Source organism: Ornithorhynchus anatinus, chromosome 2 (assembly GCF_004115215.2).
Source record: "Ornithorhynchus anatinus isolate Pmale09 chromosome 2, mOrnAna1.pri.v4, whole genome shotgun sequence".
Lineage (NCBI taxonomy): Eukaryota > Metazoa > Chordata > Mammalia > Monotremata > Ornithorhynchidae > Ornithorhynchus > Ornithorhynchus anatinus.
The window spans coordinates 53,315,985-53,343,236 of NC_041729.1; the positions used below are offsets into that span (position 1 = coordinate 53,315,985).

The following is a 27,252-nucleotide window of genomic DNA, read 5'->3' on the forward strand; positions in this document are numbered from 1 at the left end:
GAGAACAGGTATCGAATCCCCATTTTATTGATTAGGGAACTGAGGCCCTGAAAAGTTAAGTGACTTACCCAAGGACAAACGACAGGTATATGGTGGAGCCGGAATTAGCACCCAGGTCCTCTGACTCTCAGGCCTGGTCTCATTCATTCATTGATTTATTCAGTTGTATTTATTGAGCGCTTACTGTGTGCAGAGCACTGTACTAAGTGTTTGGAAAGTACAATTAGGCAACAAATAAAGACAATCCCTACCCAACAACGGGCTCACAGTGTCTTTCCCCTGGGCCACCTGCTTTTCATCTGCATTCTAAATAGTCCTCCTTCTCTTGGGAAGAATTGGGAAAGTCTCCTCTCTGGCCCAGCAGTGTACATTCTCAAGAGTGGATCTGAAGGACATAAAGTGAACTTGGCCTCTAATCACAGGATTTTGGTTCATTGATCATCTCTAGATAGCTGGACTGGCAGAGAGAAGAAAGAATCCTCTGAGGGGGTGGAGAGGGAGAGGGATAGCATTCGTCTTGAAACAATTCTAGGTAGTTGGTCACCAACTGTGTCTCTGGATCCCAGCTTCCTTGATCATCTGCTGTGGTGGCAGACCACCCCAGCCTTCAAGGTAGCAGACCCTTCTCTGGAAATGCTGCTGAGCCGTCCTTCTCCACCAGTACCAATTCTCCACTTCCCTGAGAGAGCCACAGCTAGGACCTCCCCTGTCTTCTAGGTCCTGAGTCAGCCTGTTTTCTTGGTGACCCTCAGAAAACTGGGTGAGAGGGAGGGAGAGTTGTGGCCACTGGTTTTCGTGGGGAGGCAGCCGGGGCCTGTGGGAAGGAGGCATAGCATAGCTGTGGGGATGGATTTTCTGACCAACACCCTCATTATCCCACTGCTACCCTGTCGATTCTGAAATAAAAATAATGAGTAGCATTTTGGTTTCACTGAAGTCAGGAATTGAGGTCAGAGTGGAAGTGTGAGTTTGTCTTTCAGCAAATCTCTCTTTAGATGCCTTTCTCCCCTCAAACTCTGCTTTCCCTAGATACCATCTCCTCCTGGTTGCTCCCTTTTCCTAACCCTCTTTCCCCACCAACCCCTCCCTCTCTCCTAGAGACCTTTTTTCCTCAGAGCTCCCCTCTTTCTGATACCCTTCCTCTTTAGTTAGCTCAATTTCTTCCCAAACGCAGTCTTCTCCCGATCTTCCCTAGACTCAGTGCAAAAGAAGGAAGTGGTGTTTTCCTGAATATGAGAATGTACATGTGAGTGAGTGAAGTTCAGTTATACTTAGGAAGTTCAACTGTATTTGAGTGCTTATGGGGGGCAGAGCACTGTACTGAGAGCTTGGCTGAGTACCATAAAACAACAAACAGAAACATTCCCTGCCCACAACAAGTTTACAGTTTAGAGAAAGGTCTGTCTTTGGGGATATGTTTTTGAATGGATGGATGGGCAGGGGATGTGTCTGTTACATTGTTATATTGGACTCTCCCAATAAATATGATTGATTTTGTGAGCCTGTGAGCATGACTGTGTATGGGAATGATCAGTTTGTGTGTAAGAGTATATGTAGGTATGTGAACTTGTGTGTATAAGTGTGTAACTGTACACTTGAACATGCCTATGAATGAGCACAAAAGTAAGGTAACACTTTTTCAGACACAGTGAGAAAGGAGAATGTCAATGTCTATCTAACCCAGACAAAAAAAGGGGTCATTCTGCTAGCTTTTTCTTTAAGTCTCCTTCCGATTCTTGAAGGGAGCCATAAACTTCCAGTGCTGGGACTGTGTCACACTGATTTTGATTTGTACGTGATTTGTACGTGTGTGACATGGCCTTGTGTGTATCTTATTTATGTGGACCTAGTGCCAGGATGGCACCCAGAAAGCTTATCTGTCTCAATGATTCATGGAAGCGCCTTGGCCCCATTTTTCTGGTCGGCCTCAAAAAAACTTGGGATCTAGCTAAGGATCCGATTTTGATAACCTGGATTGTGGCTTTATCGATAACAGATCTTATTTACTAAACGTGGTCAGAAAGCCTCCAGATTAAGAATTGATCTTCTTAAGGAAAGTGGATTTCATGCGTGCCAGGATATTTTTAATGACCTACATCACGCCAAGTGGAGCTACATGTATTAGCGTGACTTCTTGGGACCCTTCATGAAATATGACAGGGCAATTTATTCAGAAAATTAGAGGATGGCCTTAGGGACCTTTAGTCATATAGCAAAGAAGACCTGCCTTAAACGATAACATTTTTAATTAATATGCACTTTTTATTGGATGTATTTCAAGGCACTGAGTTGGACTTACAACCAGTGGAATATGTATCGGATGGCTATGTGCCCAGAGCAACGAAGAATTAGGGCATTATAAATTGGCTTGGTTCTTCTTTCTGATGAAAAGTATCTGAGCCATTTGGGTCAGTCATCCCGTACCTGACTGGCAAGACAATGTGTTTCAGTTGCAGTCAAAGAGGAGGCTGCTGGTGGTTGTAATCCCTCAAGTCTGGCTTGTTTGGAATGAATAAAGTGGTGAGGCCTTGGGCTGCATTGCATCCACGCACTCCCCTTGTCCCCATCACCTCCACCTTAGGGTCAGTCAGTCATACTTATTGAGCGCTTACTGTGTTCAGAGCACTGTACTAAGTGCTTGGGAGAGGACAATATAACAATATACTAGACACATTCCCTGCTCATAATGAGTTAGCCCGAGAGGTGATGGCTGGCAAGGGGGTAAGGTACTGTGTCATATACACAGGGATGGCCTGTGTGTCTTTGCGAGAGAGTCTAACGCCACCGACACCCGCACCGCTGCTTTCTCTCACCCTACTGCCCATGGAAACCTAAATCCTCAAGCCATCAGCTCTGGTTTTAAGCCTCCGTCCGATACCTTTCGTTTCACAGCAATTCAACCAACGAGGGGACCAACGTAAAGAAATGCTGCAAGGGATTCTGTATCGACATCCTGAAGAAACTCTCGAGGACCGTGAAGTTCACGTACGACCTCTACCTGGTGACCAACGGGAAACACGGCAAGAAAGTCAACAACGTGTGGAACGGCATGATCGGTGAAGTGAGTGACGTGGGGCGCAACTGGGGTCAAGGGTCGTGAATTCATTTGGAAGCCACTAAAAGACTATTTTGTGTGGCTAACAAGCCTGTGGCCCTCTGTCCCCGCCTGCTCTCTTCCTGGCTCAGGTGGTCTATCAGCGGGCTGTGATGGCCGTGGGGTCCCTGACGATTAACGAAGAGCGCTCGGAGGTGGTGGACTTTTCGGTGCCATTTGTGGAGACGGGGATCAGCGTCATGGTGTCCCGTAGTAACGGCACCGTCTCCCCTTCCGCTTTCCTAGGTATGGGTTTTCCCTTTCCTACTGTAGGTTCGGTTCCGGGCAGCTCTGTTAGGCCTCTTTCTGGCAAAGTGTGAGTCCTCTAGACTTAAGCTCATTACGGGCAGGAAATGTGTCTGCTAATTCTGTTGTATTGTTCTTTCCCAAGCGCTTAGTTCAGTGATCTCTGTACATAGTAAATGTTCAATTAATACCATTGACTGATGACCAGAAGAGTATTCTCTGAATACCTGGACCTGGGAATTTGTTTTCCAGTTAATCTGATCAGTGTGGGGAAGGAATCCAAATGACTCAATTAATAAATAGTATTTATTGAGATGTATTGAGTGCTTACATGTGCAGAGCACTATCCTGAACCCATGGAAGAATAAAATAGTATTATAGACATTATACTTACCCTTAAAGAGTTTTTTTTTAAGTAGTATTTGTTAAGTGCTTACTATGTGCCAGGCACTGTACTAAGCCTTAGGGTAGATACAAGCTACTCAGGTTGGACTCAGTCATTATCCCACTTGGAGCTCACAATCTTAAACCTCATTTTAGAGATGAGGTGGCTGAGGCACAGAGAAGTAAAGTGACATGCCCAAGCCGCACAGCAAGCATGTGGTAGAGCTGGGATCAGTACCTAGATCCTCTGACTCCCAGACTGTGCTCTGTTTACTAGGCCAGTTTACTACTAAGATACTTAGTGGGTACTAAGTGGGTACTTAGTGGGTACTAAGATGACTTATTGGCACAAGGTAGTGAGTATGAAGATATGTTCATAAATTGTGTGAGAATTAAAGTGCTTAGGTGGTACCGAAGTGCTCAAGTGGCAGTTGCGGGGATAAAGATGAGGAAATTGGAATTTAACCAATAATCTGGGCTGGTGGGTTTAAGAATGACTTCAAAAACATCAGAAAGACTTTTGAAGATTTTTTTTGTAAATTCCCAACCGACTCTGGGATCAGAATCAGATCAATTGCTTTGACCAGATTAACCATACAGCTGTCAAATACCCATATCACTTCATGCTCAAAAGACACAGCCATCATTTCATTCCCGGAGAAGCAGTCTCTGGCCAGGTCTAGAATATCCTAAGGGAAAGTACTTTTTCTGGAACTTTCTCCCAGCTCTCCACTAGAGTTTTGTCTGTGAAGCTCCCACCCTAAGTGATGAGACAGATTCAGACTTGTCTGCTGAACCGATGCTTTTTGAGTTTATCAAGCAGCTCACGGAAAAATCTACCAGACCACAAAATGCCTCCAAATTATTGTTGTTAAAGAATCTTTGCTTCTGGAGAATGCTAATGATTATGGTACTTAAGTGCTTATTATGTGCCACGGCTTGTGACTGTACTAGGCCCTGAGGGAGATTCAAGATAATGAGACTGGACAAAGTCCCTGCCCATATGGGGAGCATGGTCTAAGTAGAAAGAAGTAGGATTTTATTCCCATTTTACAAATGAGGAAACGGAGGCACAGAGAAGTTAAACGACTTGCCCAAGATACGTAGCAGACAAGTGGTGAAACTGGGATCAGAACCCAAGGTCGCACTGACTCCCAGGCCCATGCTCTTTCCTCTAGGCCATGCTGCTCCGCCTTCATTACTGCTCGATTATCCTGTCCATGTTTCATTTCACCTGTCCATATTCTTGCAGGTTTTGGATGTTGGATAGGAGTCGCTTTGCCAAAATAAGAAATCTTAGGCATCCTTCACCTAACCAGGCATTCAAAATGAAGGACACAAATGTGGAATCTGGGCAGAATCTAAAAGAGAACTCTTCTCCTGAGTATTTTCAAAGATATCATGGAGCTCAAGCAACTTCATCATAATAATGATAATTGTGGTCTTTGTTAAGCACTTAATATGTGCAAGGCACTGTTCTCAGTGCTGGGGTAGGTACGAGCTAATCAGGTTGGACACAGTCCCTGTTCCACCTGGGACTCGCAAACTTAATCCCCATTTTCCAGATGAAGGAATTGAGGCCCAGAGAAGTGAAGTGACCTGCCCAAGGTCTACAGCAGAAAATTGGCAGAACAGGGATTAGAACCCAGGTCCTTCTGACTTCTAGACCTGTACGCTTTCTATTAGGCGACGCTGCTTATGGACAGAGATCCTCCCATTTCATGAGTACTTCAAAGAGTGACTGCTTAGTGAATTCCCCAAAGAATATTTTCAAAGTGACTTGTCAAAGGGACGGTTTCCTTTCTTCAGTGTATTAAGGCTCGGTTACAGCCCCACTAGCGGAGATGGGGAGACCGGAGAAGGAGGAGACAGGATGGGACTCCCTCTGCAGCCAGGTCAGAAGTGGGCTGTTGAGGGTTCAGAATGGGCTGCCCCACGTTTCCCCACAATTCGCTTCTCCCTCGAGGGGTCTCGAAGGGGTCCCCTTGAGTTCCAGGCGTGCCCTCTTCCCTCTCCTCCCCGTGGAGCCGGGGACTCGGCTTGAGTTCCAGGCCGGGCTGGGGAGGACACGAGGGTGCCAGCGTTACTCGGTTCAGACAAGCCCGGGTCACATCAAAAATGCTCCCCTCATCCCTGCCTCCCACAGTTCCTGTTTTGGCTAAGGAAAGAGGACAGGACTAGTAGCCAGGAGACTTGGGGAAAAGAGTGCCTGTGTTGCCCTGAGAAGCAGGATACAGGATGCTGAGAGCCCACCATATCCACCTTTCCAGGTTCAGTCAAGTCCAGACCAACGTGCCTCAATTCAGACACCAGCAATGGAGAAGCAGTGCTGCATGGTGGATACAGGACCAGCCTGGGAGTCAGAGGGTCCTAGGTTCTAATCCTGGCTCTGCCACTTGTCCGTTGTGTGACCTTGGGCAAGTTACCTCTGGGCCTCAGTTACCTCATCTGTAAAATGGGGATTGAGATTGTGAGCCCCATGTGGGACAGGGACTTTGTCCGACCCAATTTGCTTGCATGCACCCCAGCATACAGTGTGTGGCATAGAGTAAGCACTTAACAAATACCATTATTATTACAATTGCTGCATCCAGACTTCCTCCTCCTATTCCCGCATGTGTATTCTTTCCCAGTGCTTAGTACAGTGCTCTGCACAGAGTAAGCTCGAATCCCGGCTCTGCCACATGGCAGCTGTGTGACTGTGGGCAGGTCACTTAACTTCTCTGTGCCTCAGTTCCCTCATCTGGAAAATGGGGATTAAGACTGTGAGCCTCACGTGGGACAACCTAAATACCCTGTATCTACCCCAGCGCTTAGAACAGCGCTCTGCACATAGTAAGTGCTTAACAAATACCAACATTATTATTATAAGTACAATTTCTGGTCTTCCCTGCCTCCCACAGTACCTGCCTTGGTGTAGGCCTGGTAATCAGGTGATCTGGTAGTGCCTGCTTCCAGAATGCTGAATGCCCACCCTACCCACCCTTTTGCCTTCAGAACCAGAGAGGAATGTGGCATTTGTGCAGGACACTCTAAACTGTAAGTTCCTTGTGGGCAGAGAACTTGTCTACCAACTCTGTTCTATTGTCATCAGTGACATTTATTGAACTGTGTGAAGAGCAGAAATAATAATAATCGTGGTATTCGTTAAGCACATACTATGTGCCAAGCATTGTACTAAGCACAGGGGTGGATACAAGCAAATTGGATTGGACAAAGTCCCTGTGTCATGTGGGGCTCACAGTCTCAATCCCCATTTTACAGATGAGGTAACTGAGGCACAGAGAAGTAAAGCGACCTGCCCAAAGTCACATAGCAGACAAGGGGCAGAGCCAGGATTAGAACTCATGACCTTCTGACTCCCAGGTCCGTGCTCTATGCACTATGTCATGCTGCTTCAGCCTGGAACCCAAGGGGGCCCCCTTGGAGGCCTTTCCAGGAAGAAGTGAATTCCCTGGGAAATGTGGGGCAACCCACTCTGAAACTTCAACCACCCACTCCTGACCTGGCTGCAGGCGTAGTCTTCTCCTCCTCCCTTCTCACCGTCTCCCCACTAGCAGGGCTGGAATCGAGCCTTAGGACATTTAAGAAAGCGAGCCGTCCCTTTGGTAAGCCATTTAATAATAATAATAATAATAATAATAATGTTGGTATTTGTTAAGCGCTTACTATGTGCAGAGCACTGTTCTAAGCGCTGGGGTAGATACAGGGTAATGGGGTTGTCCCACGTGAGGCTCACACTCTTACTCCCCATTTTACAGATGAGGTAACTGAGGCGCAGAGAAGTGAAGTGACTTGCCCACAGTCACACAGCTGACAAGGGGCAGAGCCGGGAGTCGAACCCATGACCCCTGCCTCCGAAGCCCAGGCTCTTTCCACTGAGCCACGCTGCTTTGAAAGTAGTCTCTGGGGAACTCGACTGAGTATAGAGCACTCTACTAAGCATTTAGGAGAGTACAATGCAAGAGAGCTGGTAGACACGTTTTCTACCCACAACGAGCGTACAGTCTAGAGGACGAATTTACAGTCTCGAGGTACTCTCCCAACCACTTAGTACAGTGCTCTCAATAATTCCCACTGATCAATTGATTGACTCAATAGACAAACTTATTCCTCCAAATTCCTCATGGCAGTCATCCCACAGGCAGATTTGCCTTGGGGAACTAATCACAGGAGGGGTCAGGAGGGGAGAATAGTAAAGCAATCTTTTAAATGGAAGAATTGATTAATTAAATTAATTTAAATTAAATTAAATTGGAACAACAGAGGCTTACTAGAAGCCTTCCACTCATTATTGGAGTGGCAGACGACTTAGCTGAGCAAGCTACAGACCTATTGTACACCCCTTAGACAATGGAACTGATTACTGATGTCTGCAAACAAACAATAATTTAATCAGAGATAAAACAGAAAAGAATGCAAGAAAGAAAATTCAAGTAGAGATTTAAAACCACAATTTAATATTTACACAAGAAAACCAACCAACACTTTTGTGGTTTCCTTTTCTATCAGCTAAATTAGGGCCAGGGACTTACCCTCCCATCTGAAGCCTGCTCAGCAGAGCCAGATGGAAACACTCTTTCTATCAGCTTGCACCAGGATAGAAAGTGAAAGAAAGGAGATTTTTCTTCATCCCTATCAACAGAACTCAGGTGGCTTGGTTCCCCCGACTCAGGGCGGCCCCTTCCTGTGATGTACAAAAGGTCATGATTCGGCCCTTTAGCTTCCTTGGAGATATAGTTCTACTTTTATTTTCTGTAATTAACCTTATCAGCTGTCAACGAGACCTTTTGGAAGTTTAAAGTACACTCATCATCCTAAAGACTGAACATAATACAGTACAATATGTCAGCCCTTTAATTTCTTCTTTCTTCTTCTTATCATCATCATCATCATTATTATTGTTACTATGTGTAAAGCACTGTTCTAATCACTGGGGTAGATACAAATTGATAATAATAATAATAATTATGATACTTAAGTGCTTACTATGTGCCAAACACTGTTCTAAATGCTGAGGTAGATACAAAGTAATCAGGTTGGACACAGTCCCTGTCCCCCACTGGGCTCACAGTCTTAATCTCCGTTTTACAATGAGGTGACTGAGGCATAGAGAAGTGAAGTGACTTGCCCAAGACCACACAGCAGACCAGTAATCTGGGCTCCAGAGGGGAGCCCAAAAGCACTTGTGTACTTATGTACGTATCTGTAATCTATTTACATTGTTGGTCTCTCTCCCCTGCACAGGGACTGTAAGCTTGTTGTGGTCAGAGAATATGTCCATTTATTTTTGTATTTTATTCTCCCAAGTGCTTAGTGCAATGCTCTGCACACGGTAAGCGCTCAATAAATACGAATAAATGAATGAAAGTGGCGGATCCAGGATTAGAACCCAGCTCCTCCTGACTCCCAGGTCCGTGTTCTATCCACTATACCATGCTGCTTCTCTTTATCAGGATGGACACAGCCCCTGTCCCGCAGGAAGAACAGGTATTTTAATCCCCATTTTAAAGTTGGGGATATTGAGGCACAGAGAAGTCAAGTGACTTTCCCAAGTCCCTCAGCAGAGCATCTGGCAGAGCCAGGATTAGAACCCAGGTCCGTGATCATTCCATTAGGCAACACTTCTTCATTCACTCATCCTTCAAAATTAATTTGCACATCCAAAAGAGGCACAGAGGAGGAACTGAGGAAGGAGAAGCACAAGGGTGGAGGACAAACAAGGAGAGCAGTCAGAGTTAGCCTCATCCGGGTTGAGATTTGCCCCTGTCTTGCCTCTGGACCACTTACCAGGCTGTTGGGCCAGTTGAAACTGGAGGCTGGCCATCTGACTGCAGTCCACCCTCTTTCTATCCCTCTGCTAGTATGGTGTAGTGGATAGAGCATGGGCCTGGCATTCAGAAGATCATGGGTGCTAATCCTGACTCTGCCACTTGTCTGCTGTGTGGCCTTGGGTAAATCACTTCATTTCTCTGGGCCTCAGTAACCTCAACTGTAAAAGGGGGATTAAGACTGTGAGCCCCGTATGGGACAGGGGCTGTGTCCAACCTGATTTGCTTGTTTCTACCCCAGTGCTTAGTACAGTGAGGAGCAGCGTGGTTTAGTGGAAATAGCATGGGCTTGGGAGTCAGAAGTTGTGTTTTAATCCGGTCTCCACCACTTGTCAGCTGTGTGACTTTGGGAAAGTCACTTAACTTCTCTGTGCTTCAGTTAACTCATCTGTAAAATGGGGATTAAAACTGTAAGCCCCACATGGGACAACCTGATTACCTTGTATCTACCCCAGTCCTTAGACCAGTGCTTGGCACATGGTAAGCGCTAAACAAATACCATAATATTTTTTAATTTAGCAGCTGACTGCTGTCTCCCCACTTCTGCTTCCATCTCCTGTGTGCCAGCCCAGCCAGCATCTCTTCATACCCCAGGTCTCAAACAGGAGGAGAGCAAGAATAAGTGAAGTGCACAGGATAAATCTATCAATCAATCTATCAATCGATGGCATTTATTAAGCACTTTCTATGTGTGGAGCGCTGTTCTAAGTGATTGGGAGAGTACAGTACAACAGAATTAGCAGACATGTTCCCTGTCCATAACGAGCTTACAGTCTAAGGGATCAGGAGGAGGTGGTAAAAACAGATGTTTTAGTGTAGCCAAGAGACTTTTCTCAGGAAACGTAGACAAATCTCCCCACAATGATGTCAACAGAATGTTGGTCGCCATACACCAGCCAGACAAGGAATAATGATTAATCAGTCATATTTACTGAGCACTTACTGTGTGCAGTAAGTACTGTACTAGTGCCTGGGAGAGTACAGTATAACAATTGGTAGACATTCCCCACCCACAGCGAGCTTATAGTCTAGAGAGAGAGATAGACATTAAAATAAATTATGGATATATACATAGGGGCTGAGGGTGGGGTGAATAAAGGGGGCAAGGGAGATGTACAAGGAAGAGGGAGTAGGGGAAATGAGGGCTCAATCGGAGAAGGCCTCTAAGGAATTAGGGGAAATGAGAGCTTAATTGGGGAAGGCCTCTCGGAGGAGTGTTCTGTTTTTTTTAATAAGGCTTTGAACGCGGGAGAGTGATTGTCTGTTGGATATGAAGGGGGACGGGGGAGTTACAAGCCAGAGGCAGGATGTGGACCAGGGGTTGACAGAAAGATAGATGAGATGGAGGTACGGTGAGTAGTTTGGTGTTATGCTGGGTTGTAGTAGGAAATCGTCAAAGTAAGATGGGAGAGGAGGATAACCCCCAGAATCCACTGAATTCAGACTTAGCAGCATATAATAGTCAACTGTTTTTATAGAGAGCTTACAATGTGCACAGCACTATACTAAGCCCTTGGGAGAGTACAGCACAACCCTAAAGAGAAACAGATAGCAAGAGAATAAGAGATTAGCATTGAAACATTGAAACTTTTTTGCAGACAGTTTAGGTCAAAGAAGTCTTTTGCTCGAAACATTCATATAACTGAGGAAAAGTAGACTTTTTTATTTGGATGACTTCGATTACTGCCTCATTTTTCTACTTCACTTTGCTGGCATGGTTCTCCTCAGTGGTTTATGTGCTGGTTAGAGGTGCTGCAAGTTCAATCTATTAGCTAAATGCACCTCATCACGAACAACAGGAAGAGGTATTGCACGCCTCCACCTTTCTTCATTTCTATGCAATGTTAGCTTCGGGAAAGTAAATGTTGGGTTCTAATCCCACGTGAAATGTTGACTAATAGAATTACATGCCCGGCTTTCCTCAGGAAGTCCCACAAAATTACTGTTTTCCATTTCACTATCACAGTAAGCGGTTAAAATCAACGCTGGTGACCGGATTTTGCTCGTTGTTCATAACATCAACTCATTCCTCACTGTGGCTTGATACCTACTTTGTGAAGTGATTGAGGTCTGTCATCTGGACCTAATTTGCATTTGGGCTAACGGCCCAAAGTCCTTGACTTTCAGAACAGCCAGAAATCTCTACTACCGTGGGGGGGAAAGGGACAAATCAAGCAACTTATTTCTCTACTTGGCAATCATCTTTCTTTTCAGACTTGTTTTAGTTCAAACACCAGTTTTCTTTTGCCTTCTTCCCAAAGTAAATAGAACTTTTTAGAGCCTCTCTCTATTTGGATGAAATCTTCCTTCCTCAAGGAAGTAGCAGTTAATAAATCTCCACTGACTCCTCTCATGATAAAGGGTTCACATTTTACACCTAAACTCCTTCTGGTTACTCTCTTAATTTCCCTTTCTGGAACAGTGAATTGTTGTCTCTTGAACAGCACCCACATTGCAACTTAGATGGGATTCTGCTAAATATGTTGTGAGCCTTCTCCAAAGTTTTCTCTCTGTTCGTAGTATCATTCTTGTTTTGCAAAAAACTGCTTGTTGAAAACCCTTTTCATCCAATTGGCCAAATATTCTTTTCCTGGTTGGTAAAGTGTGACTTTGTGCCGTTATATGAACAGTCTTAGTTGGGGCTATTAGCTCTGGGCTCTGAATCCCATAATGAGCTGTGCTAAACTACATTTTTTTCCATTCACTGGTCCGGTCAGCTGGAAGATCCAGATCACTCTGAATCTGATTACATTGTTTTTCATTATTCCTTAGGCTTTCTCCTTCACAAACTCCATTAACTCACCTTCTAAGTGTTTACATGCAATACTGATAACTGTCCCTGGAAAAATTTAACCGATGGCTCTTGCTAGTCAGTGACGAGATCTCTTTTCTTGTCTCCTTTTAAAAAAGATAACAAAAAAACCCTGCAATAATTATTTCCCTTCAACTGTGATGAAAAGATCCCAGTATTTAACTAGGGCTTCCCTTGCCAAACACCCTCTCTAGTAGTAAATTTATTTGTTTGCTATAGAATTTGTTAAACTTCTATTATGTGTCAAACACTAATCTAAGCACTGGGGTAGATATAAGTTAAGCAGATTGGACTCAGTCCCTATCCCACCTGGGGTTCAGTCTAAGGGGAAGGGAGAACAGGCATCACATTCCCATTTTGCAGATGAGAAAACTAAGTCATAGAGAAGTTAAGTGATTTGATCAAGGTCACACAGCAGGCAACTGACAGAACTGAGATCGGAACCCAGGTCCTCTGACTCCCAGGCCCATCCTCTTTCCACTAGGCCGAGTTGCTCTTGGAGAGCACAACCTCCATATGAGTGAAATAAATATCCCACATTTTTGGGTTTCACAAATCTATATTTCCTCTGCAGGATAAAGTGGGCCCACTTAAGATCATTCTTCCCATCGGCATGTAATTCTGAATAGTACCGCAGAGGCCATTCTGCTTCACAGCCAAGGTGGAGCTTAATGGGAATTTACAACTTCATAAAACACCTTGGGCTGAAGGTTTCTTATGCAACTCCCTTACCATTCCAGGTCTAAATTCTGTCACTTCCTAACAAATTACGGAGCCTGAAATTATTCTCTAGGAACCTTGATCTAGGTGCTTCTTTTGTGCATGGAGTATTTTCAGAAGATGGAACATTTCTTGTATCTTAACTGATTCTCTCTCACTGCTATATCAATCACATTTATTTATTGGTCACTGTGTGCAGAGCAGTATACTAAGCACTTTCCCTTTCTCCTCAGAGGAGATGCACTGCACCTTCAGTTTACCTAATCATTCCTGCTTCTCCACCCTTGGACAGTAAACACTTTTTAATCTCCCAATCATCCTCTTATTTCTCTCTCTCTCCCCTTAATTCTTCTCCTCAATATTCAACTGTTTCTAGTTTCAGAAACAATATTGTTTATGACCCCGTTTGACCATATTGCTCTCTTTTGCCCTTTTCTCTAGTTAGAATTAACAGAGACCAACTTTTGTCGTGGCCTCTTGAGGACCATGGAATGGGTATTGCGAATTACCTGGTACTACTTGATTCTGGAGACAACGTTCATACTGATTGTTTTAGGTCAATTTGCTCCTATTGCTCTCTGTTGTAATGTTTTTTGTTCTTTGGATTCCAAATCAGTCCATGTAGATTGGGCTGCCTCAATCTTATGACTATTCTACTGTGTTAAGGTCATAAAGTTTGAGATTTATTAAATTGGTAATCAGGAGAATCAAAGGAGGAGTGGCTCATCTCAAACAGAGATTTTAATAATAATAATAATAATGTTGGTATTTGTTAAGTGCTTACTATGTGCAGAGCACTGTTCTAAGCGCTGGGGTAGACATAGGGAATCAGGTTGTCCCACACGGGGCTCACAGTCTTAATCCCCATTTTACAGATGAGGTAACTGAGGCACAGAGACGTTAAGAGACTTGCCTAAGGTCACGAAGCAGACATGTAGCAGAGCCTGGATTAGAACCCTCATCCTCTGGCTCTCAGGCCCATGCTTTTTTCACTAGATCATGCTGAGAGGATCACAAGGCCAAGGAGAAACCTAAAACGGCTCAAGGTTATGCACACAGTAAATACATTTCCCAGATAAAGAACATTCTTTGTTTGTGCAAGGTTTGCTCTGGACTGTCAGTTCCGCTTTGGTCTTTTAAGCCTTGCTCTTACCCATGGGTAAATTTCAGCATCTAAAGTTTCATCTTGGAATACAAAGAGTGACTATATTTTCAGAATAAACTCCAACTTTAATAACCTGTTGTCAGATTATCTCTGGATAGACATCTTCTTAATGCCGTTATTGGTTTGCTTAGAATAGAAAAAATGAAATCCTTGGTACCAAAGTATAGAGTTAAGACTTTGTTTCTTGCCTTCCTCTAGCAGAATCCATTGTAATGAAAGCTATAATGATCTCATTGATGTCAAAGAGCTTCTCTAAAGATGAATTTAAAGGAGTAACTTTCATTCCTGAGTTTCTTTGACTTTTCTCTGAACCCCTAGTGCCTTCAAGTGTTGACTAATAGACTGATATAATTATATAGTTGGGACAAATCTTGAGAGATCTCCTGGTCTAGCCCCCTGCCTCTAGTCAGGAGGATAAATAGGATCAGCAGGATAGACGATCCTCTGAACTTTTCTGAAAAATCCAGACTGATGAGGTCTCGCCACCTACCCTCAGACGGTGGCTTTTTAGGAGCCCCAGGAGTTCAGTACTCTGCCAAAGGTCAAACTGAAACCCCTCCTGGCTTTGTTTGAGGTCATTTTCTCTTGTACTGTCTAAAGTCCTGGGGAGAACATCTGCTTGGTAGTTGCCTTCATACGGGACTCAGTGATTGAGTCTTCCCTCAATAAATCAATCAACTGCATTTTTTCAGCTCCTACTCTACGAAGTGCTTGTCTTGTCTGGCCTTACTCCATCGAGTCGTTTCCGACCCGTACTGACACCACAAACACATCGTGGCTCAGTGGAAAGAGCACGGGCGTGGGAGTCAGACGTCATGGGTTCGAATCCCAGCTCTGCCACTTATCAGCTGTGTGACTGTGGGCAAGTCTCTTAACTTCTCTGTGCCCCAGTTACCTCATCTGCAAAATGGGCATTAAGACTGTGAGCCTCATGAGGGACAACCTGATTACCCTGTATCTACCCCAGCGCTTAGAACAGTGCTCGGCACACAGTAAGCGCTTAACAAATACCAACATTATTATCTCTCCCAGAGAGCCCCGCTCTCTATCTGCAATCGTTCTGGTAGTGTCTCCATAGAGTTTTCTTGGTAAAAATACAGAGGTGGTTTACCATTGCCGCTTACCACGCAGTGAACTCGAGTCTCCACCCTCAACTCTCTCCCATGCCGCTGCTGTCCGGGGGCATGAGTTTTGACTTGTTGCAGATGGCCTTCCACTCGCTAGCCACTGCCCAAGCTAGTGATGGAATGGGTAGGCCTTTGCTTGACTCTCCCTCCCATAGCCGAGACTCGTGGCGTACTGGAAACTCTCCAGATGCGACTCTGAGAGCCTTCTAAGTTCTTGGGAGACTACAGTATAACAGACACACTTCCTGTCCACAAGGTCCTTATGCTTCTCTTCTCCAAGGGATGCAATCCTGGACCTTTTCATCTTTTTTCATAGAACCTATTTTCCATTCTCTTTTTTGGATACTTTTTGAGGAAGTTCTTGCATACTGTTCTTACACGCACTCTCGTGGAGAATTCCTCCACTCCCATGTCTTCTATCACTACCTCTATTAAGGTGATTCTCAAATCTACCTCATTAGCCCCAACATCTCTCCTTCTCACCTATCTACCTTTTCCTCCTGTGCCCAGGAATTCCTTTTATTGATGTTCTGCATGAACGCCGAGCTCAACGTGTCCCGGACTGAAATCCTTAGTCTCTTTCCCAAATCCTCTTATTATTAATAATAACAATAATGATATGGTATTTGTTAAGTGCTTACTGTGCTTGAGGCACTTTACTAAGCTCAGGGTGGATACAAGCAAATCAGGTTGGATACGGTCCAAGTCCTACATGGGGCTCACAGTCTCAATCCCCATTTTGCAGATGTGGTAACTGAGGCATAGAGAAGTTAAGTGACTTGCCCAAGGGCACACAGCATACAAGAGGTAGATCTGGGATTAGAACCCATGACCTTCTGACATCCAGGCCCATGCTCTATCCACTGTGCCATTCTCTTCATTACCTAACCTTCCTATTACCCCTGAAACACTACCATGCTCCCTATCTCATGCCACAACCTTGACATTATCCTCAATCAATCAATCGATGGCATTTATTAAGTACTTACTGTGTGCAGAGCACTGTGATAAGCACTTGGGAGAGTACAACAGAGTTGGTAGGCATGTTCCATGCCTGCCAGGAGCTTATAGTCTAGAAGGAACTTAGAGTCTAGATTCCCCTCCTTCCCTCTCAAGCCCTAAATTCAATCTGCCACCAAATCCTCTTGGTCCCTTAATTATCATGATATTTAAGTACTTACTATATGCCAGGCACTGTTCTAAGCTCTGGGGTGGATACATGCAAATTGTGTTGGACACAGTCCCCTGTTTCATTCATTCATTCATTCATTCAATGGTATTTATTGAGCACCTACAATGTGCAGAGCACTATACTAAGTGCTTGGAATGTACAATTCGGCAAAAGATAGAGACCATCCCTGCCCATTGACGGGCTCACAGTCTAGGGGCCTCTTTAGGAAAGAGCTTTAATGGCACTATAGAAAAAGAGACGGCGAAGGGGGGAGGGTAGCAGGGCTTAGCGGAAAGAGCCCGGGCTTGGGAGTCGGAGGGTGTGGGTTCTAATCCCGCCTCCGCCACTTAATAATAATAAGAATTCTGATATTTGTTAAGCACTTACTTTGTGTCAAGCACCGTTCTAAGTGTTGGGGGAGATACAAGGTCATCAGGTTGTCCCACGTGGGGCTCCCGGGCTTCATCCCCATTTGACAGATGAGGTAACTGAGGCCCAGAGAAGTGAAGCGACTTGCCCAAAGTCACACAGCAGACAAGTGGCGGAGCCGGGATTAGAACCATGTGGGACCCTTAGTCTAGATCCCCATTTTACAGATGAGGTAAATGAGGCCCAGAGAAGTGAAGTCACCTGCCCAAGGCCACACCGCAGACAATGGGCAGAACCATTCATTCATTCAATCGTATTTATTGAGCGCTTACTGTGTGCAGAGCACTGTACTCAGCACTTGGAAAGTACAATTCGGTAACAGAGACAATCCCTACCCAACAACAGGCTCACAGTCTAGAAGGGGGAGACAAACAACAAAATAAAACAGAACTGAGATTAGAACCCATGGTCTCCTAACTCCCAGTGCTCTATCCACTACACCATGCTGATTCTCTTAGTTACTCCTTCGTGACATCTCTGGGTTTCAATCTTTTCTCTCCATCCGAACAGCTCTCATGCTGGTACAGGTCTCTCATTCTTTCCTTCGTCTGACTTCTCACTCACACCCTTCCCACTACCTGGAGCTCCCTGCCACTTCATGCTACAGATAACAACTCACCTCATCTTCAAAGCCTTTCTGAAATCTGGGAGACTTCCTCTGGTCTACTTTTCTCTCATTTTTCCCACTTTATGTCCCCCACAACTGTCACTTCAGTAGCACTGTGCCAATTTAACACATACTATTACTACCAGTAATAATAATCATTACGGTTGTATTTAAGTATTTGCTATATGCCAAGTTCCGTACTAATCCCTGAGGTAGATGCAATATAATCAGGTCACACACAACCCCTGACCCAGATGGGTATTACAGTCTAAGTAGGAGGGAGAACAGATATTGAATCCCCACTTTACAGATGAGGAAACTAAGGCACAGAGAAGCTAAGCAACTTGCCCAAGGTCATGCAGCAGGCAAATTGTGGGTCTGGATTTGAACTCATGTCCTCCCACTCCCAGACCTGTGCTTTAACCTCCTGTTGTATTTCTGTACATATCTTGTGTACTCTATTATCTTACTTTTTCTTCTTCTTACCTGTAATTTATTTCAGTGTCAGGCTCCCCAGCTAGACTATAAACTCCATGAAGGCAGGGATTGCCTATATGAAATATGATTACTCTCCTAAGCACTAATATCATTTATTGAGCAATAAATACTATGGAGGTATTAGACCTTCAGTTTTACCCATCACTCATTTCTATAGCACCATTTAATCTGTTAATTCCTATAATTATATAGTGATAAAGACAAATCTTCCTTTCTCCTATGTACTCTTCTCTATGAAATTTCATTGTTTTTTTTTTTACCCCACTGCCATTTTAATCTTCTCAGTTCATCCTTTCAAGTTGAAATACTCTTCTGCCAAACAGATGTTTTCTTGCATCATTGAAAGTCTAATCAGTAGATTCATAGAAGTTTTATGGAGGTCATTGGGCATGTATTTTGTATATGAAAGATAAAGGGAAAATAACTTCCTAGAGGTGAAATGCAACTTGACCCAACTAGAGCAGTTCTTAAAAATAGGACAGTCTCACCTGTCTAGAATTGGTTTAGGAGTGAACTTGCGTAAGGTAGGTGGACTAGAATACAGAGATGACTTGAACCTTGTGTGGGACAGGGACTGGTTCTTATCTGCTTCTCTTACATCCACCCCAGAGTTTAGCATAGTGCTTGACACTAATAAGCACTTAATCAACACCATGGGGTTGTATATGATTCCGCAATTCTATGATGGGTGTTAGTTCTCTCAAATAGGGTCCCTTTGTAACCAATTTATTTGCTATTTTTCTAAGAGTGTCAGATTCAAACTTAGAGAAAATTGCTAAATTCATACAATGTCAGACTTGAATTCTTTTTGTGCCATGACTAGTTTAATGAACTGTGTTCCTTTTTCTTTTATCCATTTTGATTTCAGAGCCTTTTAGTGCATCTGTCTGGGTGATGATGTTTGTGATGCTTCTCATGGTGTCTGCCATGGCTGTTTTTATCTTTGAGTATTTCAGTCCGGTAGGATATAACAGGAATTTAGCCCAAGGGAAAGGTAAGTACTACTTTTTAACTAAATACTTCTAAGCCTTTAGTATACACTAGTTGTGGAATTAAAAGAGTGCAAATGATGAGGATGGTGCATTTATCTAAAGCTCTCTTTCCTGGTTTGAAAATGTATGTGTTTATATAGAGCAATAGAAATGGTGTTGGTCCAGAGGTATTATATTAAATGACTGAGAATGGCAATCTAGGAAAATTTGAAATAAACCATGCAACGTTGTATTAATATGAAATCCTTGATGATTTGAAGTGATTGATTGCAAAACTGAGTATACTTGAAAAGTGAACCTTTTCTTTTACTTTCCAGTGGTCTTCTACTGTACTCTGTTAATAATAATAATTTGTTAAGCGCATACTATTTGCCAAGCACTATTCCAAGCACTGGGGTAGATACAAGTTAATCAGGTCACTCATTCAATTGTATTTATTTATTTCCTTTTTCATTCATTTAATTCGGCAACAAATAGAGACAATCCCTACACAACAACGGGCTCACAGTCTAGAAGGGACACAGTTCCTGTTCCACATAGGGCTCACACTTATTCCCATTTTACAGATGAGATAACTGAGGCCCAGAGAAGTTAAGTGACTTGTCCCAGGTCACACAGCAGACATGTGGAGTCAGGATTAGAACCCTGGTCCTTCTGACTCCCAGGCCCATGCTCTATGGGTGGTGTAGTTTATTTCCAGATTGCTGAGCCATCGAATGAATATGAACATAGCCACACATTTGTACCACTCTGAAGTTCAACGCAGTGATAAACAGTGATACAGAGAGTTAGTATTCCCCCAGATCCAGACTTCATTAGCTTAAATGACAAAAAAAAAGCATCAAAGGAGGGTCTTTCATGAGCAATGACATCAATTGCATTATGTGAAAAACAGCTTTTTTATGGCATTTGCTAAGCAACTTCTATGTATCGAACCCTGTTCTAAATTTGGGGTAGGTCCAGATTAATTAGGTTGGACACAGTCCATGCCCCGCGTGGGCCTTGCAGTCTAAGTAGGAAAGTAATAGTCTGGTCCAGGGGAAAGATCCCAGGGCTGGGTGTCAGAGGACCTGGGTTCTAATCCCAGCCTTTCCATTTGCCTGCCAATGCCCCAGTTAAGCACTGAACAAATATCACAATTATCATGGTTATTATGAAAATATTCCTTTTACAGTCTTTCTTCCCCAGATATTCTGGTCTCTATTTTATCTTATCAGTTTTTCTCAGACCGAGATCTTGGGATGGAGAGTGTCGATGGGGAAAGTTCCAGGAATCAGGACTTTAGAGCTCTGGAAAGTTGCTTGGTGGAGATGGCTAGTGATGACTACTTTCAAATGGAAATTACGGACCCATGAGTGAACGTGTTTTCGACATTAGCAATTGCCCACTTCAGTCAGTCTTGAGTTTGAAATGTCCAAATTCATTTGGTTAGAATTTCTTTTATTGTACACCCAAGCAGCAGTGATCTCTGGACTCTTTTACAGTTGCTTGGCAAATGTCGAACCTTAGTATAAGTATCTTTCAAAGGAAAATTAACAATATTCTACAGAGTAGCAGAAATTGTAAAGGCCGAGAGGCGCTCAGCTTTTGTGTAAACTGAAAAGAAATTATATGATCAAGCTGTTTGGAATATCTTATCAGTCAGTCAGTCGTATTTATTGAGTGCTTACTGTGTGCAGAGGGGAGTACAATACAATAACAAACACGCACATTCCCTGCCCACAATAAACTTATAGTCTATAACAGCAAATAGTTTCTAAAACCCACGGAATGCAAGATTCTTTTCTTCCTGGGAGAATTGAACCTGATCAGACCCAGCAGGCAGACACTTCAATTTTGAGTTACTTCAATTCTGAGTCACTTCAAGTTTGGCTTTCCTTTAACTGTTAAAGCTCTGGTATAGGTTAGGACTAACAGAAAGCCAGTCAGTAAGCCAAGTGCCCCTGCTTCTCCCCACAAAATTGTGTGAGCAGGGAAGTTTTCTGGGGGTGCTTGGGTCAGCGGGCATGGTTTTCTGGACCCCCTTCTCCCCCTCCCTGCCCTGCCAATTCTGAGGGACCAGCAACCCAAGTGATCCTATTCATTGTTCTTCACACACTTATTTTTGTCTTCAGCATTCAGAAAATGCATTTCATTCAGACTATTAGATCAACTGCTGATGACAAGCCTGCAGTTTCAGGGGCTTAGTTTACTGCATCCTGCTTATTTTGCCAGCCAAAGCAGGCTTTCCCCCCCACCCTCCCCACCCTAATTCATTTACTTAAATGACAAAACAATTAACCTCCAGTCAAAGGAGGGTTTTTCATGAAGCAAGGACATAAATTGATTCCTGAGCAAAACTAATAGAAGAGTTTGCTGCTTTAAAAAATTCCTTTTACAGTCTGTTTTCCTCCAAAATATTGTGTTCAATATTTGACATTATCAGTGTTTCTTCGTTTAGGATTTAAAACCTCTAATTGTGGGTGCTAAAGGGGTTAGGGAGAGGGAGAGTTTCAGGAGCCAGAGAAGCTAAGCTCTGAACAGCTGCTTGGTCATGGTGCTAGATAGCCTAGTCTTCTTTTTTTTATGGTATTTGTTGGGCACTTACTATGTGCCAATCACTGTTCTAAGCACTGGGGTAGATAAAAGCTAATCAGGTGGGCACAGTTCCTATTTATTCATTCATTCAATCATATTTATTGAACGCTTACTGTGTGCAGAGCACTATCCTAAGAGCTTGGGAAAGTACGGTACAGCAGTAAACGGTGACATTCCCTATCCACAATGAGCTTCCCACATGTGGCTCTCAATCCAAGTACGAGGGAGTCCCAGCTCCATTTTATTATTATTGGTAATAATATAATAATAAAAATAATGGTCTTTGTTAAGCACTTACTATGTGCCAGGCACTGTTCTAAGCTCTGGGGTACATACAAGATAATCAGTTTGGACACAGTCCCTGTCCCACATAGGGCTCACAGTCTCAATCCCAATTTTCCAGATGAGGGAACTGAGGTCCAGAGAAATGAAGTGACTTGCCCAGGGTCACACCTCAGACGAGTTGCAGAGAGGGGATTAGAACCCAGCTCCTTCTGACTCCCAGACCCGGGCTCTGTTCATTAGGCCGTTCTGCTTCTCATTTGGCCCTTCCTCAGCATCTGGAACTAAACATACCACCTGCCTAGAGCTGCTTCTTCATCCCATACTCTCCCACTTCCCACCGTCTGCCTTCTCTCATATCCTTCTTCATGCCAGTCAATCACATAACCTATCCTGAGTCCCTTGTTCATATTTTTCTCCATGAATACCATTAACACCATGTTTCCCAGCCTTCCATCCCAGTAATCACTTGGTGGAACCAAAATGATTTTTTCCCCCTTCCTTCAATCCTCTTCCCAACTCCCACCCCATGACCTCCTGGCATTTGTCTCTACCAAGCACTTAGTACAGTGCTCTGCACACAGTAAGCGCTCAATAATTCTATTGAATGAATTGAATCTGATTGAATAACCTGGATATCCTCTGCTTTTTTGTTTGTTCGATGACGTGAAAAGTTGATATGTGGCAGAAAGGAATCAAGAAAGTTCTCCAAAGGGTCATAGGTTGTAAACATTTTCAAACCGCTGAGCCTATATGTATTCAAATTTCTCCGAAGGGAACAGTTGAAGGGAACAGAAAAGGAACAAGTAAATATATAGTGTTGCCAACACAGCTGAATCCACATGTGTTCTAGCTTCAGAATGAAAGAAGTTAAACTGTATTTTTCCACTCTTTAATGTAGCCTCCATTTAACTCAGGTTTTAATCCCCCATCCTGTGCATCAGGCATCTGAGCCTGATTGATAGGAAGAATAAGGAATATGTGGATTAACATACCAAATATGAGCCCAGCTGAGCTATTCTCTAAATGACAGCGAGTTAGAATAATAATGGGAGAAACTCTCCAACAGGAATTTGATGAAGAAACCCTTGCTCTGAGTTTATTAAGAAGATTGGTTTTTCTCAAATGAAAAATAAATCCGTCATTAAATCAGGTCATAGCGCTACCTGCACGTCAGCTTAGACTTTGCATATCTGCTTTCTCTTTCCTTTATAGTAGAAACGTGGATAGAATTCACACTGAAGGCAGAGTTTTCTTTCTTTCTTTTTTTTTTAAATAGGGAAAAAATGACTGCTTAAGCCCGAGTACTGATTGCAAAGAACTTGTGGATCATTTTGGCTGTTGGATCAATGGCCAGCCTTGAATTCTATTAAGGCAGAATTGTTAACAGCACACTTTATATCATCTTAGTTCTCTCTGAGGGCAGGCCAACCTAACAGCTTGTTCTCTGGCATTTCAGATCCCCATGGACCTTCCTTTACCATTGGCAAAGCTGTGTGGCTACTCTGGGGCTTGGTCTTCAATAATTCTGTGCCCGTTCAGAATCCCAAAGGGACCACCAGCAAAATCATGGTATCAGTGTGGGCCTTCTTTGCGGTCATTTTCCTGGCTAGTTACACTGCCAACCTGGCTGCCTTCATGATTCAAGAAGAATTTGTGGACCAGGTGACCGGGCTGAGCGATAAAAAGGTAAGCTTTCTGGTGCGGTCCAAGCTTCTTCTCATTATTATTATTCAGTGCCCTCGAGTCGTTTCCGATTAATAACGACTCCATGGATATACTTTCTCCAGAATGACCTGTCCTCTGCCATAATTCGCAACCTCTCTAACGGTTCTTCTGTTATCTTTGTTATGGTCTCCATCTAACTCCTGATTTGCCTCTTCCACATTTTCCCTGGACTTTTCCCAGCATTAGTGTCTTCTCCAGAGAATGAGTCCTCCTGATTATGTGTCTAAAATATGCCAATTTAAGTCGAGTCATTTGGCCTTCCAAAGACCACTTTCGTTTATTTTGCTCCAAAATCCATTTGTTTGTTTTTCAGGCAGTCTATGGAATTTACAAAAGCCTTCTCCAACACCACATTTCAAAAAAATCGATGTTCTTTCTTTCCACGGTTCTTAGACATCTCCTATTTAGGATAAATGTAGAACTTTGTGAATATAATTCTGGATTGCCTTGTCCTCTAGGCTGTAAGGTTGTTGTGGGTAGGGAATGAGTCTGTTTATTATTATATTGTATTGTACTCTCCCAAGTGCTTAGTGCAGTACTCTACACATAGTAGGCGCTCAATAAATACGATTGAATGAATGAATTGATGAGCCTGTCCAACAAGCGGCCTGTTTCTCTGCCATGAATTGGGAGCAGTAGTAATAACAAACTAGTCAAAGACTCTGCTCTCAGCACACAGGCTGCTTCACCCAATTAAATTGGCTATTCTCTACAGGATTATGTAAACTGGGATGTTCACCATTTATTATTATTATTATTATTATTAATAATAATAATAATGACAATAGTAATGATAATAATAATAGTATTTGTTAAGCACTTACTGCATATCCAACACTGTTCTACGCCCTGAGGTAGATACAAGCTAATCAGGTTGGACACAGTCCATGTCCCAAAGGGGCTCAAAGTCAATTCCCATTTTACATATGAGGGGACTGAGGTGAGAGAAGTTAAGTAACTTACCCAAGGTCACCCAGCAGACATGAGGTGGAACCGGAATTAAAACCCAGATCCTTCTGACTCCCAAGCCCATACTCTATCCAATAGGCCATGCTGCTTCTCTAGTTCAGTCTCCTTTGCTCTGAAATCAGATTCTGCATAGTTTTTAAAAGAAAACAATACTTAAGGCCCAAACAACCTTCTCCCGGTGATGATCCTCACAGAGTCCACCACTACAGCTTGAATTGTCCATTCTCAAAGGTTTGTGTAAACTGGGATACATAGGGTTTAGGCTTCTTTTGCTCCGAAATCGGATTCTGGATAGCGTTTAAAGGAAAACAATACTTAAGGCCCATATGACCTCTTCCCAGTCATGATGTTGACAGAGTTCACTCTGCAGCTTGAATTGGCCACTTTCAGAAGATCATGTAAACTGAATTACCCAGCATTTGGTCTCCTTTGCTATGAAATCAGATTCTGGATAGCTTTTCAAAGAAAACAGTGCTTAAGGCCCAAATGACCTTTTCCCAGCCATGACTTGGACAGAGGTCACCACCACAGCTACATGATTGGGTTCACTCTCTTCTCTGTTCCTGACATCCCCTCCCCCATCTACGCCGGTCATCGGAGCCACAAATATCACTATTATTCAGGCCAGAATCCCTCTTATTTTGGGGGGGAATAACACTTTTTTTTTTTGGCTGAAACATCCCAGTTGGCTCTCCCTACGCAGGCCCCAATTCCCTAGAAAATCCCTCATCCCTCCACTTTGTCTGTGTAGATGTTGATGGTGGCAGAGTGAAGCGTTTTGCCCAAGATCGCAAGGTCGCGGGCGGTCAAAGAATTGACCCAACACTCGAGAAGAACAAGGCAAAAGGCTTTATTTGGGGATCCAGAGTAAGCCAAATAAGCCAAAAAGGGGGTAACGTTCCCGGGGGGCAACCTCTCCTTAAGGGAATGAGATGCCCCACCATTTGGGCGGGGCAGCCTTTTATAGTTGCGCGTTGCCGCAGTTCCTCTCTTCTTCGGCAATGCGGGCGTTTCTGGATTGGTCCTTTTTTGCCACAGGAGCGGTGTCTCGGGCATGGGGTGATCTTCCTTATTTGGGGTGGGTTTCGTCTACCTCCAGGTTTCAGTGATACAGCAAGCTCGAGCAGGAAGGCCTGAACAGGAAACCTTGCCCAACTCCATTTTGTATTCCCTGCTTGTGTCCCCTCTTGTCTCAGTACCCCATCGATGTGACATCTAAGAGATCTTGCACCAATCCTGAAGACTCCCTCCTTTTCACTTGTTTTCCATGTCTACCAAATGGGAATAATGCCTTTTACCTACTGTCTTTCTCACTGAAGTGTTATGAGGATTAATGTAAAGTGCTTAAGCTCTAACCAAGCTTATTTACAGAGGAAGAAAGGAAAGAAATTAAATTGCCATAGCGTATTGAATTTTAGGACACAAATTCAACCATAATATGCTCATCAGCTGCATAACTTACTATAGCAAAGATTTACAGTTATGGAGCGGGAAGGGTAAACTTGGCAAAATTCCAATTGTCACTGGCATACAGTGTTTTATGATATTTGTTAAGTGCTTACTATGTGCTAGGCACTTTTCTAAGTGCTGGGGTAGATACAAAGTGATCCAATTAGACACTGTCCAAGTCCTACATAAGGCTCACAGTTTTAAATCCCATTTTACAGATGAAGTAACTGAGGCACAGAGAAGTGAAGTGACTTGCCCAAGGTCACACAGCAGACAAGTGGCAGAGCTGGGATTTGAACCCAATCCTTTCTGACTCCCGGGCCGGTGTTCTATCCACTAGGCCATGCTGCTTAGAATTTGATTAAAAAGGATTACATTAGAAGTAATCCTTCCTTTCTTTGTTCCTTCATATTTCACAGTAGGAGAAAGTTCTGTGCTCTTTTTCTGAATGTCATTAGGTCGTAGGTGTGAATAATGTCATAGTTATTGGGAAAACTCATTAAATCTGTTACTAATTTGTCTGACCTGCTACAACTTGAAAACACCTAGTGAAACTCTATGGATTGCAGTGAGACACAGATTTGCTTCAGAGCTCACAGTTCCTATAAGAAAGCAGATAGATCTTTTAATTAAGTGTTTGATACTCTTAAACCAACAGTTGAATTCTTGGAGTAAATAAATGGAATGCTACTGCAAGATTAATAGTATATGTGCTAGGAACGCCTGCAAACTAAAAATCTATATCGACTCAATTTATTTTAATACGGTACCCAAGAGGTTTTCTCCATGAATACCTGGGTAATAAAGTGTGTTTGCAGGAAATTTAAATTGCATGCAGTATTTTAGAAGTTTTGACTTTATTAGCACTTTCTTCTGAAGACATAAACTTGGGGCAAGCCATTGCAGTTGGAACACTTGTATACTCTCGATCTTTCAAAGCAGCGGATCCTGCAGATTTTGGAAAGTGCTAACTGGGAGCAACACACAAGACGTGGAGATCTCTGCTGCTGTGTGTGTTTGCTTGGTGGCTCTGGGGTTTTTTGGCATCTTCCTTGTTGTACAAGAAGCAGCATGGCCTGGTGGATAGAGCACGGGCAATGGAAGTCAGAAGGACCTGGGTTCCAATCCCTTCTCTGCCACTTGTCTACTGTGTGTCCTTGGGCAAGTCACT

At 43.5% G+C, this 27,252-nt stretch overlaps 1 protein-coding gene across 2 annotated transcripts in view; it reads left to right on the forward strand.

The window, feature by feature from the left end:
• The window catches only part of GRIN2A (glutamate ionotropic receptor NMDA type subunit 2A), a 325,890-nt gene that overhangs the window by 246,642 nt on the left and 51,996 nt on the right, over window positions 1–27,252 (forward strand). For both annotated transcript variants that reach the window (XM_029058261.2, XM_039911125.1), the window contains 4 exons: window positions 2,893–3,061; window positions 3,187–3,340; window positions 18,953–19,078; window positions 23,395–23,624. In XM_029058261.2, the coding sequence (XP_028914094.1) occupies window positions 2,893–3,061; window positions 3,187–3,340; window positions 18,953–19,078; window positions 23,395–23,624 (679 nt within the window). The remainder of the gene's footprint in view (window positions 1–2,892; window positions 3,062–3,186; window positions 3,341–18,952; window positions 19,079–23,394; window positions 23,625–27,252) is intronic.